This window comes from Erythranthe guttata, chromosome 6 (genome assembly GCF_056151865.1).
Source record: "Erythranthe guttata isolate IM_541 chromosome 6, IM_541, whole genome shotgun sequence".
Taxonomy (NCBI): Eukaryota; Viridiplantae; Streptophyta; class Magnoliopsida; order Lamiales; family Phrymaceae; genus Erythranthe; species Erythranthe guttata.
In genome coordinates this window covers 7,437,369-7,452,485 of record NC_142538.1, presented here as the reverse complement: position 1 = coordinate 7,452,485, position 15,117 = coordinate 7,437,369, and the positions used below count along the sequence as shown (strand labels likewise).

Sequence of the window (15,117 nt, the reverse complement as noted above, 5' to 3'; positions counted from 1 at the left end):
TATTTCTTCTCTTCCAAGTTATAAGAGATAAATATCAATTTAAAGAGAGCCAATCAAATCGCGCCACGTCAGCAAGTAGACTTTAAGTAGGACTCTTATTCTACCACTATAAATAGGGACCCTCTCTACACAATTCAAGACACAACTCAAGAAGAATAAAAATCGTAGGAGAAAATTCTCTCTACAACATTCAAGTCATCTTCATCAAATTCAAGGCGTTCTTCATCAAATCGAGGGCGTTCTTCAACAAATCAAGATCGAAGGAAGATTGAAGGGCCAAATCCATCAAGATCTTCTTCAAATTGAGGGCGTTCTTCAACAAATCAAGATTGAAGGAAGATTGAAGGGCCAAATCCATCAAGAACTCCAAGATCTTCAAGTCAAAACCCGTCAAAGTTCTGCGTTCGATCCGAGATTCAAGTCGCAAGACCCTCGGAAAACGTTATTCAAGTTCAAAATCAAATCCGGAGAAGATCAAGTCAACGACCCGACTCCGAAATTCAAAGTCAACATATATTGTTCTTGAGAGAAGAATCAGAGGATTAAATTAGAGTTTGTAACCCGCAATATTTATTTTTAATTAAATAAAATTATTTTTGTGCAAGTTTTTCTTGTTTGTCTAAATCGCAGATAAGATTTTGTTGCTACAAATTTTGGCACGCCCGGTGGGACATCTCTACCTCTCATCTCTTCTCTCTCTCGGAGATCCTCGAAGTGTTGCAGTGATTGCTCTACGTTCGCAATGAAGTCTGCTACTTCGGATTCATCAAGTGTGGGCTTAGTTACAAGGAGTATGGCTAAGAAGCTGCAAGCATCCTCCGAGACTAGCTCGACGCCCCAAACCATTCAGAAAGGCTTACCACCTCTTGTCAATACAAGCGCAGACGTGGATGGTTCAAAATGAGAGATTTCACAGCCCACGCCTCGTTCAACATCAAGCTACTCAGATGTGGCATCCGTCATGACAACAAATGCTACAACCATGGAAGAGCAAATTGCAAGTTTAACAAAGGCCATTGAGGGACTCGCAAAGCATGTTCAACAACGAGATTCTCAAATTGCCAAGTTGATCAACAAGATGGACAAAGCCGATGCTAGTCAAGCTGTGGAGAATCAGATAGAGGCTCAAGACGAAGTCGAGACATTCACAAAGCAACAACAAGTTGAAAAAGAGAAGGCTCCAGCTCAAGAACTTCAAGTTTCTCCCGAAGGGCTGATTCATGTAGATCAAGTGATGACGCTGATCAGTAGAACAATCAAAGACAAGTTGGAAGGAAGCTCGAAGTCGCCATCAACCTATGTCAAGCCATACACGCAAAGGATCGATGATCTAAAGATGCCAATGGGCTATATACCTCCAAAGTTTCAACAATTTGACGGCAAAGGCAACCCCAAGCAACATGTGGCACACTTCGTGGAGACTTGCAATGATGCCGGTACGTATGGAGATCACCTCGTCAAGCAATTCGTCCGATCGCTCAAAGACAATGCGTTTGATTGGTACATTGATTTGGGGGCAAACTCCATCGATAGTTGGAAGCACTTAGAGGAAGAATTTCCCAACCGCTTTTACAGCACTCGAAGAACAGTCAGCATGATTGAGCTCACCAATTCCCGCCAGTGGAAGAAGGAACCTGTCATCGACTACATCAACCGTTGGAGAAATTTGAGTCTTAATTGCAAGGATCGACTGCCTGAGACATCAGCTATTGAACTGTGCATCCAAGGAATGCAACGGGGGACTCCGATATATCCTTCAAGGAATTCAACCTAGAAGTTTTGAAGAATTGGCCACTCGAGCGCATGATATGGAGTTGAACATAACTGCAAATGAAGTCGAAGAACCTTCATTCCAAAAGTCATACCAGCTTAAAGAAGAACATGTTGAAGAAGAACAAGAAGATCATGAAGATGGGGGCAAGTCTTTTGAGAAACAACATCCTATGCAATGTGACAAGTCAAATCAAATGAAGCACTCCTTGACACGAGTTTAAAAGGTCTACATGTCCAAATCAAGTGAAGCTCTCCTTGACACGAGTTTAAAAGGTCTACATGTCCATATCAAATGAAGTACTCCTTGACACGAGTTTAAAAGGTCTACATGTCCAAATCAAATCAAATACTCCTTGACACGAGTTTAAAAGGTCTACAAGTCCAAATCAAGTGAAACACTCCTTGACACGAGTTTAAAAGGTCTACATGTCCAAATCAAATCAAATACTCCTTGACACGAGTTTAAAAGGTTTACAAGTCCAAATCAAGTGAAACACTCCTTGACACGAGTTTAAAAGGTCTACATGTCCAAATCAAATCAAATACTCCTTGACACGAGTTTAAAAGGTCTACATGTCCAAATCAAATCAAACACTCTTTGACACGAGTTTAAAAAGTCTACATGTCCAAATCAAATCAAGCACTCCTTGACACGAGTTTAAAAGGTCTACATGTCCAAATCAAACGAAGTACTCATTGACACGAGTTTAAAAGGTCTACATGTCCAAATCAAACCAAGGCTCCTTGATACGAGCATAAACTATCTATATATCAAAATCAAGTCAAGGCTCCTTGATACGAGCATAAACTATCTACATATTCAAATCAAGTCAAGACTCCTTCATACGAGCATAAACTATCTATATATCTAAATCAAGTCAAGGCTCCTTGATACGAGCATAAACTATCTATACATATCAAGTCAAGGCTCCTTGATACGAGCATAAACTATCTATACATATCAAGTCAAGGCTCCTTGATACGAGCATAAACTATCTATATATCCAAATCAAGTCAAGGCTCCTCGATACGAGCATAAACTATCTATATATCGAAATCAAGTCAAGGCTCCTTGATACGAGCATAAACTATCTACAAATTCAAGTCAAATGCTCCTTCAGTACGAGCTTAAACTGCAAATGTTTCTCCTTGTCCACATGAGTATAAACTGTGCACGACATCCCTCAAAAGGATATATTTTGAGCTACGTTATGACTTGATCCCTTTATAGGGTACGTAGGCAACTTAGAATCTCTCTAAGTTCAGTCATGATTTCAAAAGATATATGTTCTTTGCTAGATCAAGCTGCAATCGAAGTTGAGCAATTATCGAGACTCATCCACTCCAAGATGCATTGTCCGTGAACAAGTCTCGAGGGGGCATTTGTAGACGCATAAAATTAATTAATTGGTTAATTAAATTAGCCAATTAAATTGTGTCTAAATTAAATTATAATTTATCCTACAAAATAAGTTATGGAGATAATTATCAATTAATTATTGGCCAATAGGATTATTTCTTCTCTTCCAAGTTATAAGAGATAAATATCAATTTAAAGAGAGCCAATCAAATCGCGCCACGTCAGCAAGTAGACTTTAAGTAGGACTCTTATTCTACCACTATAAATAGGTAGGGTTGTTCATGGGTCGGGTCGGTTGAATATCGGCCGATTATCGGCCCGACCCGACCAACCGACTATTGCAAATATGCAAAACTATTACCGACCCGACTATTGTGGGTCGGGTAACGGTTGGCAACCGACTTTGTCTGTTGCCGAAACAGTTCGGTTGCAAATTATCGGCCGATATCGGCCACATTAAAAAAAAAATCAGATTTTCAATTTATGAGGAAAAAAATACTATTCTCATTAAATAATTCTCGAGAAAAACTTCATTTTTTTTCACTCATAAATAGTATTCTAACAAATATAAAGAATCCCACATATTTATGTTATAGATATATTCTGGCTTGTTTCTTCTTGTTTGGCTTCTTTGATCTTTGTTTAATGTGAGATATACAAAAAAATATACAAAAAAAAAAAAAAAAAAAAACGAGAATTCTTCCTGAACAATCATTGAGATTCTAATATTTGAAAAAAAAAAAGGTCTGATTCAATTATTCAACTACTTCAAATACAAAAACACATTCTAAATATTAGCATCTCCCAAAAACTCAAACATTATTGCCCAAAAATTAAATGTAGAGTCAAAAGGCTAAAAAAAAAAAAAAAAAAAAAAAAAAAGTCGGTTGGTCGGGTAATATCGGCCAACCGACTTTTCAATATTTCAGAAACCATAACCGACCCGACTATGCATGGGTCGGTTGATATTATCGGCCCGACCAGAACGGGTCGGTTGATGGGTAATTATCGGCCGCAATAGTCGGGCCGATAATGGGTCGGTTGTCGGGTAAAACCGACCCATGAACAACCCTATAAATAGGGACCCTCTCTACACAATTCAAGACACAACTCAAGAAGAATAAAAATCGTAGGAGAAAATTCTCTCTACAACATTCAAGTCATCTTCATCAAATTCAAGGCGTTCTTCATCAAATCGAGGGCGTTCTTCAACAAATCAAGATCGAAGGAAGATTGAAGGGCCAAATCCATCAAGATCTTCATCAAATTGAGGGCGTTCTTCAACAAATCAAGATTGAAGGAAGATTGAAGGGCAAAATCCATCAAGAACTCCAAGATCTTCAAGTCAAAACACGTCAAAGTTCTGCGTTCGATCCGAGATTCAAGTCGCAAGACCCTCGGAAAACGTTATTCAAGTTCAAAATCAAATCCGGAGAAGATCAAGTCAACGACCCGACTCCGAAATTCAAAGTCAACATATATTGTTCTTGAGAGAAGAATCAGAGAATTAAATTAGAGTTTGTAACCCGCAATATTTATTTTTAATTCAATAAAATTATTTTTGTGCAAGTTTTTCTTATTTGTCTAAATCGCAGATAAGATTTTGTTGCTACACTCTCCATTGATACGACATGCTCTTTTTTTCATTATTCCTTTGCAGGATTAGTCGCGGTCTTCCAAACTTTACCAATGATATGGATGAATTCCTCACTTCATCCAAATGTGTAAAATATTCTAGCCGCACTTAAAAGCCGAGTACTCTACCGTTGAGTTAGCAACCCGAAGAAAATATAGATTAAATAAAACTTCAACCTTCAACAAAAATCTTCAACAAAGAGTGTATAGATACAATCAGAATCAAATTCAACTAAATTTAAACAAAAGGAAAGGATATTATATAAGTAATCAAACCGTTGAGCTAACAAATATATAAAAAAAACAAATTTTATAATGGATTCGAAACATAAAAAGAAATTAATTAGATGAAAATACAAGAAATTGTCGGATATATATATATATATAAATTAATGTTGAGAAAAGAATACAGTGGAAAAAATAAATTGCATTGAATTTTTTTTTCAATTCTTTGAATTGCAATTTCACAATACAATAATATTTAAAATTGTCTTGGATTGACACTATATATCTAATTTAGATTAAAAAAAATATATATATATATATATAATTGAAAGAATCAAAAAGGAAGAATTGAAAAAAAATTCCGGCTTTTTTAATCAAAGCCCGATACTTCGACCTGATTATATTAATTTAAGTCGAACCTAATTTTTAGTGAGTCGGACCTAGTTTGAGCCATTTTATTAGATCGATTCATTTATGAGCCGAGTTTGAGTCTACCATGGCTCAACCAGAATAAGGTATGCCCGATTAAATTAATAATTAAATAAATAATATATTTATTATTTTAATAATATGACTCAACATACAAGTTACAAGTTACTCCCGGATTAGTTATTTTATTTTACAAAAATAAAGTGAAAAATAAAAAGAAATTAAGTGGTGGCGGTGTTGGTGGCAATAGTCAAAAGGAGTTAAATGTACATCTAGAATTAGTTCTATTTGTTTTATGTTTCTTCATTTTGGAATTACTTATGTATTAAACATCGGCGAAATTAACTTCATTTGTTTGAAGGAACAAATTAGGATTTTCAAGTTTTCATCTTATTTTGTTCTTTATGAATATTCTAGTTTTTGTTCTTCACCTGCGAAGATTTTTTATTTTTTTTGTTTTTCTTAAATACGTCTGACTGCAAAGTTGTAAAATATGTAATTTATATATTTTTTGATATAAGCTCAATATAAACACGAGTCCCGAAAAAACACATGAGTCGAACTTGAGCTTATAATAACGAAGCCCGATGGCAAACCCGTTCCTAAGATATTGTGGGCCCTAGACGGTTTTTAAAAATTAGTATAAATGGGGGCCTGTTATATAGTTTACGAATTAATCACTCTTACTAGCACCACATAAGTAACATTCTTTTATTATATGTTCATAATTTTGGAGATATATGAATAGAATATTAAGCAAGGTGACTCAAAAGTTTACGCGGGTTCAGAGGCAGAGCTAGAGCCCCTCGGTATTTTCATGAAAATACTCATGAAAATAAAACAAAATATAGTATTTTCAAATTATTAAAATTTCTTGAAATTAGAGGATAAAATATTTGAAGGCCCCTAAAATTTTCTAAAAATCGCGGGCCCCTAGGCAACCGCCTCTCTCGCCTATAATCAAAATATGTCATGCCCGATGGAAGCTTGAGCCTATAGTAATGAGGCTCGGTGGTATGTCAGCGTGAGCCAACCCAAACTCGGCAAAAACGATAAAAAATCACGAGAAGTCATTGTTCTCTTCAAAAAATTTTTGAAACAATTTCATATTATTATTGGTTAAGTTATATACTTAGAGCAACTCCAACGGGAGTATCAAATGGATTATCAAATCCATAAACCACCTTTTTGATATTCCTAAATTAAAATTATCCACTCCAATGGGAGTATAAAAATGGGTAAGTATTTTGATATTCTACCTCTTTGAATGTAAAAATACATGCCGGAAATTGAGTTATCAAAAAAATAACTACCTAAACATCCAATCAAAAAATGACACGTGGCAATTACAAATAAAAACACTAAAAAACTTCCAATTGATTATTGATTTAGATAACTATGGTTGGAGTAAATAAATTGTAAATGGATATTAAAATATTATCTTAATTATCAAATGAGTATTTGATAATCCAATTTTGATGTTTAGCATTGGAGTTGCTCTTATTATCTTTTAGATTTATTATATACTTTATATATAAAAAAAAAAGAAAAATTAACAAAATAGTAATTACGTCCTATAATCGCTGCTTTCAAAAAAATTCTAGTAGGAGTAGGATTCTTGTTCCAAATAAAATACCAACTATTATATGACCAAAAGTATATACGTAAACTTTAATGATTTGATACTAAACTTCTGAATAAGATGAATAGTTGCATGGCTCTGATTCAACGACTCAAAGAAGAATTCATGGAAGGAATTAGATCTTTTGGTTATGTACGCGGTTTTCTATTCCAACGAATTGGTTAAGAAAACGAAATCATGGTTATTAATTAGGATCAAAGAACTCGACACAAAATCTAACAAGTCTACTAATTATGATGCGGGATCAAAGAAAACGATGAAAAATCCAATTGGCAGAAGGAAACAATTGATGCAGTGGCTTGAAGAAGTTAATAGTCCACCACGTCTTTCTAGAAATAATACACCCGGATTAATTTCCAGGGGGGGGGTTTCGTATGATCGTGAAGGAGAAGGGCTCGAAAATCCAGGGAATTAAGAGGGATCCTCAAATTTCCAGGCCTGAGAAGAAACAGGTTTCCGGGAATTAAACACAGGCGGGGCTAACGATTGTTATCCAACATGTTTCACTTTCCTAGAATATTTGTTCTGTTTTCATGTGTTTTCTTTCTCCGTGTATTGATGTATCGATTACTGAAATGTTAAATGTTATTTCAATTTTACTAATACCGTTTTGACTTCGAATGTAGTCTGATTTTGGCCAAATTCAAAACACGAAAACTTTAGTCGTTTGGTTTAGCTTTTTAATCCCACTTGAATCAAGTAAATTGAATATCGGGTGACAAAGTTATGCATATGAATAAGTTTAATTTTGAATTTTAGATAACTCAAAACATCAAAGTTGCGGAATTGTTCATTGATTCATGAATAACTTTATCACTCGACATCCAATCTTGATGATTCAAGTTGTATTAGAAAGGTAACTCAAAAGACTACAAATTCCGTGTTTTCAATTTTGCCAAATTAAAAAATGGTCACATTCACATTTGAAGTCGAAAAATACGTTTATTTGCCTTCAGTTATCGTTTTTCAAAAATTTAATATTCATTCAATAATGAAAATAATCAAATTCCAGACCAAGTATACCAAAATTTCGATCAGCAAAATAATCCAATTTTGCGATAAAAATCCATTGAAACGAACTGGAACATGTTAGCATCTAAACACATCAAGATACACAAATTCCAATAGGGGGAAAAAGAAAGTTGTCAATGGTGCATAAACAAAGTCATGCAAGGAATAAATTTTGATACAGTTTCCAGTTTTTATATATGCCATACTAAATTTCACGTCTTCCTTCATACGCAACAAGAGTCGTCTTAGTTCTCGATGTCTGCTCTCATTTGTGCAACACGCTTTTCTTCGGTTGCTTGTTCTTCTTCTGAGAATGGTTCTGCAGCAAAAGGAAAGAAACCCCCCAAAAACAATTACCAATTAAAAAAAAAAAAAAAAAAACAAGAAAAATCGAACCATTATACCAGCTAACAGCCTATGAAAATCATGCATGCACACTCACCTTTTGTCGTTCCGCAGCTCCACTATCAGTTCTTTCTTTCCATGTGCTCTTGCGAAGTTTAATTGGACGGTTTCCAACATATTTCCCTGAAACAAATATTTACTTCCAAGCTAAAAAAACTAAAATAAATTACGCAAATTATCGAATAAATAACTCTGCATTAGCAGATATTAAAAGCGAAATGATAACAGAAACAAACTCACCGTTCATTTCTTTAAGCGCACCCGCAAGGTCTGTCGGGTTGGAGAAACTAACAAACCCATACCCCTTGGTTTTGCCAGTACGCTTATCCCTAACAACCTAATCCAACATTAATCCACCATTAGTTAAGTATAGTTGTTGTCATTCCATGTATAACAAGGTGATATAGATAGATTAGGAAGAGACAGAGCACAAACACATACGGATATGTAAGAAATTTCAGAGGCCCGAAGTAATTATTGAATAAAACACTAAATAAACACTTACAACTTTCCTGTTAAGGTAATTGTATATTCTCCAGCCAAAATGAAATTCAATTTTAGTTTTTCCCTTCAAACTTTTCAGAAAAAGTTTGAAAGCGAAACAAAGTGATTCAGACCTCATACTGCATACATAATGTCAAAAAAATTGTTGACAACTTCTAACACAATAGTATATTTCATTTCATCAACAATTATTTAGTACTAGTATATACCGATTATATAGCACTAAAGAGAAGGACTGATTCATAAATATGTTTGATTTAAGAATGCCTAAAATAGTGGTATGCACAGTTAAGCCTGATAGTTTTCTCTTACATTTCTTTTTTTTTTTTTTTTTTTTTTTTTTTTTTTTTTTTTTTTTGAGGAAAGTTTTCTCTTACATTTTGGAAAGCAGTATTATTATTATTGTTACGTGATTGAATGGTAGTCATCATCGGCAAGTCAAGTGGTCAACCACAACTATTTTTTCTTCAAATGATGTTCAACATCCTCAGCACAATGCAAAATAATATTTATAAAGAGAAAACTAATGTTTTTCTTTAGGCCTAGATGGTAAACTCGATAGCTTGAGAATCAATAAGGAAGAGGTTCATAAGTTTCCTCAAGTACCAAATATATAAAGACGCTTTTTCATCCTACATTAAGCAATCTTTTATATTTCTCTATAAACCCTGGAACAGTTATCAGGTCTGCACATTCATTACTGCAAAGCAACAGATACTAATTGCGTTCAATTATCTTTAATAGTAGTCACTAAACAAATGTTAAAAAACATTATAAAGGTTAAGAAAAAAATTCAAGAGGAGTTAATTGAAGGCTCCGTGCACTTCAAGAATTGAAATCTGAAGAGGACATGTCGATTGACGATTATCCCCTAGAAAATGTCTGGAGGACGTATAAATGTTCATTCATGTATATCAAGCAATATATATTACGAGGACATGCAAAAGCTCATGTATATCACGCAAAATAGGTTACGAGGACATGCAAATGCTCATGTATACCACCAAAAATATGTTAACAAGTTATGAGCGAGTAACAATAGCAATAAAGACAATGCAACAAAGAGGTCCCAGTGAGTTAGAAGAGACATACCCTGGCCATATTAAAGGAAGGAAATCTCGAAAAAGCTTTTGATAAAACGTCATCATTCACTTCATTTCCAAGATCGCCACAAAATACACGATAATCATCTGCAAAATGCCAACATAAGGAGAATAAGAATTGCATCCTGCAAGTTTAAATGATCTAAACTGGGAAAAACAGATAGAAAAAGGAGCTGAAATCAAGTTCATCTGAGATTTAAGCAAAATAGGATTGGCATAGACTGGCTTTTGATTTGGGAACCTAAAGTTCAAAACTGATAAATAGACCGGGGAACGGAATGCGATCAGTTTATAATTCAACACAAAAATAAGACAAATTACAAGAAAAGTAAAAAGATGAATTAAACAATAACTGGAAAGATTAAGATTCCTTGCCAAATTAATACTGAGCATATTATTTAAACAGAGATCAGCAGATTCATACTCTCAGGCCATTCTGCAAGGCTGGGATCCACCCAAGTCTGGCCTGCAGCTTTTCGAGGAATTGCCTTCTTCTTAGTCTCCGTTTTGTGCTCGATATCGCTGCTTGCAAGAGCAGCTTTCACACTTTCAAGAGCTTCTGGAGTTATTGTTTGCGCGTCCCTCTGAAACAACTGTTGGGCCTGCCCACATCAAAACCTGCTATTAGAACAGAAACAATAATAAGTAGGTACAAATGTTCATGAATCATTATTTCCAATAAACACCCCTCGAGATTTCTTCACTAATTCCATAATACAATGAGGAGACCCAAAACGCCACATTGATAATAAAACATGTATTTTCTCTATTTATTTGAACCATGTTTGCAGGTTGCCAATTCAATAGCACATTCTGGTAAAAAGTTATAGCTTTTTCAACATCGATATTTTTCTTCGTAATCAAAGTGCAAGCTTAACAATACTGATGAAGTAATAGTTACTTCAATCCCCTAATGCCTGATTTTCTGTCAAGATCATTACAAATTAAACCCCCACCCCTCAAACACACACACACACACACAAACCCACGAAAAGAGGAAAAACGACGAGAACGCCTCTGATTTCGATCACACGATGTCCAATTCAACTTTGAAGATCTTTACAAAATAAAAACCCTTAATAATTTCCAATTCCATGACCCCACCTCTGATGGACACAGACACAATAGGAGAAATTCAACAATCTAAAAATATAATCAAAGGAACTTAAGAAAACAAAAAAAAAAAAAGCAGTTTTGGCATGCTTGCCTGTTGATATTGCGGCAAGGTGTAAGCGGTAGGAGGAGGGGGGTACACGGAGTATGAGACCGACGGTATAGCGGGCGGAGGGGCTGCGCCAATGTAAGGAACGGGAGGTGGCGGAAGATTTTGTTGAAGGTGAAACGGCGTCGGAAAATAGGAGGAGGTGGTGGCCGCAGCGTATGTGAACTGACCAGATGACGAAGTGGCAGAACCCGCTGTGGTTGGGGGCACCGAGGCCATAGAACTAATTCAACAGAAATCAAATTAAAAACCTAATTGAACTGAATTAGGGATTTCTTTTCTGGAAGGAAGAACAAGGGAAGAAACGAGAGGAGATATTGCCAATCAATTAGGTTGGGAATTGGGGAATTGGGAATTGGGAATTGTGGGAATTGGAAGAGAAGGAAGGCTGTGTTTGTTTGCTTTTATTTGGGGGAAATGTCTAAAATATCCTAATAAATGCAATATGTATAAATATAATTTGCAAATAAGTTATTTGTCATTTTTTTAATCTTTTTATTCATGGCAAATTTAGACATTGGTTTTCGAGATAAGAGAACATTTTATAATTACTATTTTTTTTCTTTCTATCCATGAATAATTTGGATATTGAGCTTTTTTTTTAGCTCGTAATAATTACTATATAATGAGCTTTTGTTTTTATTTCTCTTAAAATAAGTTGTTTTAAACCACATGGTTTGCTCAACAAACACACCCCATTATCCACCACGTACCACACACATTCCGGCCAACAAACCAAGTCATTGTCGTCGTCGTCGTATGAACATCGCAATCGAACTTTGTTGACCCCCAAATGCCACGAGAAATATTGTTGAAAGTCGACCACGTGTATTCCAAGATCATGTCGTCCGATGACTTGTAGTGAATTGTGATTGGCCGGTCGCCGATGTTTACGATCACCATCCTCGTTTTCACTGGAAGTGAATCGACGGTTGTGATCGAAAACAAGACAAGTGCCGTCGATATCACAATTAGGACGATTAATCGATCGAACCCCAAATAATTTTGTGTTATTGTCAAGAATGATGTTATTACATGTTGCATATTGGTGTTATTTATAAGTGAGAATTATAAATAATTCTTGCTACTGTATGAATATAACTAACCAACTACATGATTGAATTGCATTGGGTTGAAACTGAATCCATTAACTTATATAGGCTCTGTTTTTTTCAGACTAATTAAACCAAACATTGAAGCAAATGTATAATACACTCAATAACAAAAATCAATAATAACCCCACGCTACAAATTTTGCACACACATTTTAAAATCGAAACAGCCTTTTTTCGCCCCTTAAATCTCTTCTCGTCGAATAACCGAAGTACCGGGCGGCACCACCATCGTTTCATCTTTACCAACAACAGATTCTTCCGGAACATTCTTGACCTCAAATTCGCCATCTTCGCACTTCAACGCGGTCAAAGTCAACTCATCCCCACTTTTACGGCAAAATTTATCCTCGACAATATCGTAAGAATTCCCAGTCCTCACCTCCTGCGCTAAAGTGCACCAGCAGCAGAACAGCCACAAGGCGCAGTCACTCACAGCCGGTTTACCGCAGCAGAACCCGTACCCCGGCAAATTAAACCTCTTCCTCATCTGAATCCTCCAAAACCCACCGTACAGCAAACCGAACACGCACAGAAAAATCCCCGTCACACCCAACGCCTCCCTCACAGTCTCGTTATCGATATTCACGGCCGCTAAATTAAATATCCAAAACGGCGCCATGCAGAATAAAAGAAACGTCGCAATGTGCACGTACATATTTCCGAACCCTAGCCTCTCCATATTCCAACCGAACACGCAGAAGCTACAGAACAACGAGAGGTAAGCTAATGAAATATCGTCCCAAAAGTCCAAAATGCCCCCGCTCCACAACGGTGCGGACTCGACCGTTTTACCCTCGTCCCTCATTGCGAACGAGAATCTCTTCTCGAACGATCTTCTCCTATTACTACTATTAACATCGATAATTTGCGCTTCTTCATCGAGGTCGTTTTCGTAATCTTTCCCGAGCGGGCTAAGCATGCAGTAAACCCCCGCAATTGCCGGGGCTCCAATTGCAACGGATATACATATTCCAACTCCGATAGGGGGCCGTTCGGATCTTTTGTACCCTAGATTTAGTCCGCAGAGCGCGTATTGAGCGAAACAATTTATGTTAAGTAAGAGAACAACGAGCATCATGTGGGCCCACTCGTGGGGTTTGTAGGTCCCGTTTTTGCAGTACTGTTTTCTAAGCTTGACGACATCTTCGTGGCTCCATCGAGTAAGTAAGACGAGGTGGTATATTCTTTTCGGGTGTTGGTATAAACACATGAGGGTGAAGAGCGCGTTGAGTATTTGGTTGTTGACTTCGAACCAAGTGTCCCTTTGTGATTTTTTCGGGAGGGCGTGGTTCAACATTCCGATCATGACCATGAACAAGATCGCACCGGAAACCGCCACGCAGACGATCCATATAAAGAGGGCTAAGTTCATCGGGTTTCGTATCCATTCTTTGCTGATTTTGCCGAGGCTCGTGAAGTCGATTTTACGGGAGAATACTCTGTTGAAGCGTTCACGGATGTGGAGACTGGTGGACGAGGAGGAGGGGATCGTGCGCGAAATTACGTCCCTCTCATTGGCGATGCGGGAGAATTTGGCGGAGGGGGAGTCGAGTTTGCCGAATTTGAGGAAGTTTAGTCTTTTGGTGCCGTTTTCGGTACCCTTTACGGAATTGTTATCTTGTTCGATTACGAGATTCGTTTTCGAGGTTGAGATGCGAAGAGGGGCGTGGCTTTTGACCTTGCCGACACTATTATCTTCCCCAGTTTCAGTTGAAGCCATTTCTTGCTGCTGGAAAATATTAAACCTAAAAAACTCAGAAGCGATTAAAGCAAGAAAACCAGAATTCAATCCGTACAAGTATAGTTCTACCATAACCTAGATTTTTCCTTTTTTTTTTCTTGTTTTTAATTTTAATTCAAACAAAAACACAATTAAAAGTGAAGATAAAACAAATTAGCAGCAGTACCCAATAAAGATATACAGATGAAACCCAGAAACAACTGCGCAAGAAACAAAGAAAATTTGTAAAATAAAACACAAACACACAGTGACGCACCACTCACCTATCTTGAACAGATGAGCATTTGGGTGTGGAAGAATCGCAATGAAGATTATTGGTTGAGGTTGTTCAGCTAATTATTTATCATTCATCAACCAAGAAACAAGAAGATCATATTATTACAGCTTTTATTTACCTCAGTATTTCAGTCTTATTACAGAGCTATAAGAAACTTCGAGAGGCCGGAAAGCATCCAGGTGACAGCGCAACTCAGACCACTGGCACTGAGTGGGGGCAAAAAGTCGAATAAAAATGGTGTGAATTACAAAAGATCTTGTGAATGTAGGGTAAATTGTGAAAACACCCTGAACTTACGCTAAATAACAAAAAATACCCCCACCTATCCGTAATAACCAAAATCGATAACAAGTCACATTGTAAGGAGTTGGTGTAAGACGAAAACAAACCTTAGGGGTTTTTTGATAATTACGAATAGGTGGAGGTGGTTTTTGTAATTTAATTTAAGTTTAGGGGAGTTTTCGTAATTTATCAAAAAACAAAAGTCTATATGTAATTTGTCAAGTGGTCTGGTCCAAGGTTTTGGGCTTCATTTTTTATACACAAAGTTACCAGTTAAAGTTGGTTTTTTTACTAATTTAATTTTGTTTATATCTTCTCGTTGTTCAAATATTTTAGTGTAGCGTATTAATTGGGATAAGAATATGAGTATGATGGGAATATTTTTTTATTTTT

At 36.3% G+C, this 15,117-nt stretch overlaps 2 protein-coding genes and 1 pseudogene across 7 annotated transcripts; 1 reads left to right on the top strand and 2 right to left on the bottom strand.

Annotated features, from left to right (window-relative positions):
- The first annotated feature begins 742 nt into the window (after window positions 1–742).
- On the top strand, window positions 743–4,861 carry LOC148770030 (uncharacterized; annotated as a pseudogene).
- Window positions 4,862–8,115: 3,254 nt separating this feature from the next.
- Window positions 8,116–11,812, bottom strand: LOC105960404 (RNA-binding (RRM/RBD/RNP motifs) family protein). Its single transcript, XM_012984571.2, has 6 exons — window positions 11,295–11,812; window positions 10,512–10,689; window positions 10,077–10,174; window positions 8,721–8,817; window positions 8,518–8,603; window positions 8,116–8,394 (listed from the first exon to the last, which is right to left on the bottom strand). The coding sequence occupies exons 1-6, from the start codon at window positions 11,526–11,528 to the stop codon at window positions 8,341–8,343; spliced, it is 747 nt and encodes a 248-aa protein (XP_012840025.2). The 5' UTR covers window positions 11,529–11,812; the 3' UTR covers window positions 8,116–8,340.
- Window positions 11,813–12,436: 624 nt separating this feature from the next.
- LOC105960402 (uncharacterized) lies at window positions 12,437–14,783 on the bottom strand. 6 transcript variants are annotated; one of them, XM_088819774.1, is made up of 2 exons: window positions 14,429–14,783; window positions 12,437–14,169 (listed from the first exon to the last, which is right to left on the bottom strand). In XM_088819774.1, the coding sequence occupies exon 2, from the start codon at window positions 14,142–14,144 to the stop codon at window positions 12,606–12,608; it is 1,539 nt and encodes a 512-aa protein (XP_088675900.1). In that variant the 5' UTR covers window positions 14,145–14,169; window positions 14,429–14,783; the 3' UTR covers window positions 12,437–12,605. The 6 variants fall into 6 exon arrangements, with proteins under 6 accessions (XP_088675900.1, XP_088675899.1, XP_088675901.1 ...); XM_088819773.1 differs by having other exon boundaries at window positions 12,437–14,153; XM_088819775.1 differs by having other exon boundaries at window positions 12,437–14,150; window positions 14,429–14,637.
- Window positions 14,784–15,117: the final 334 nt, after the last annotated feature.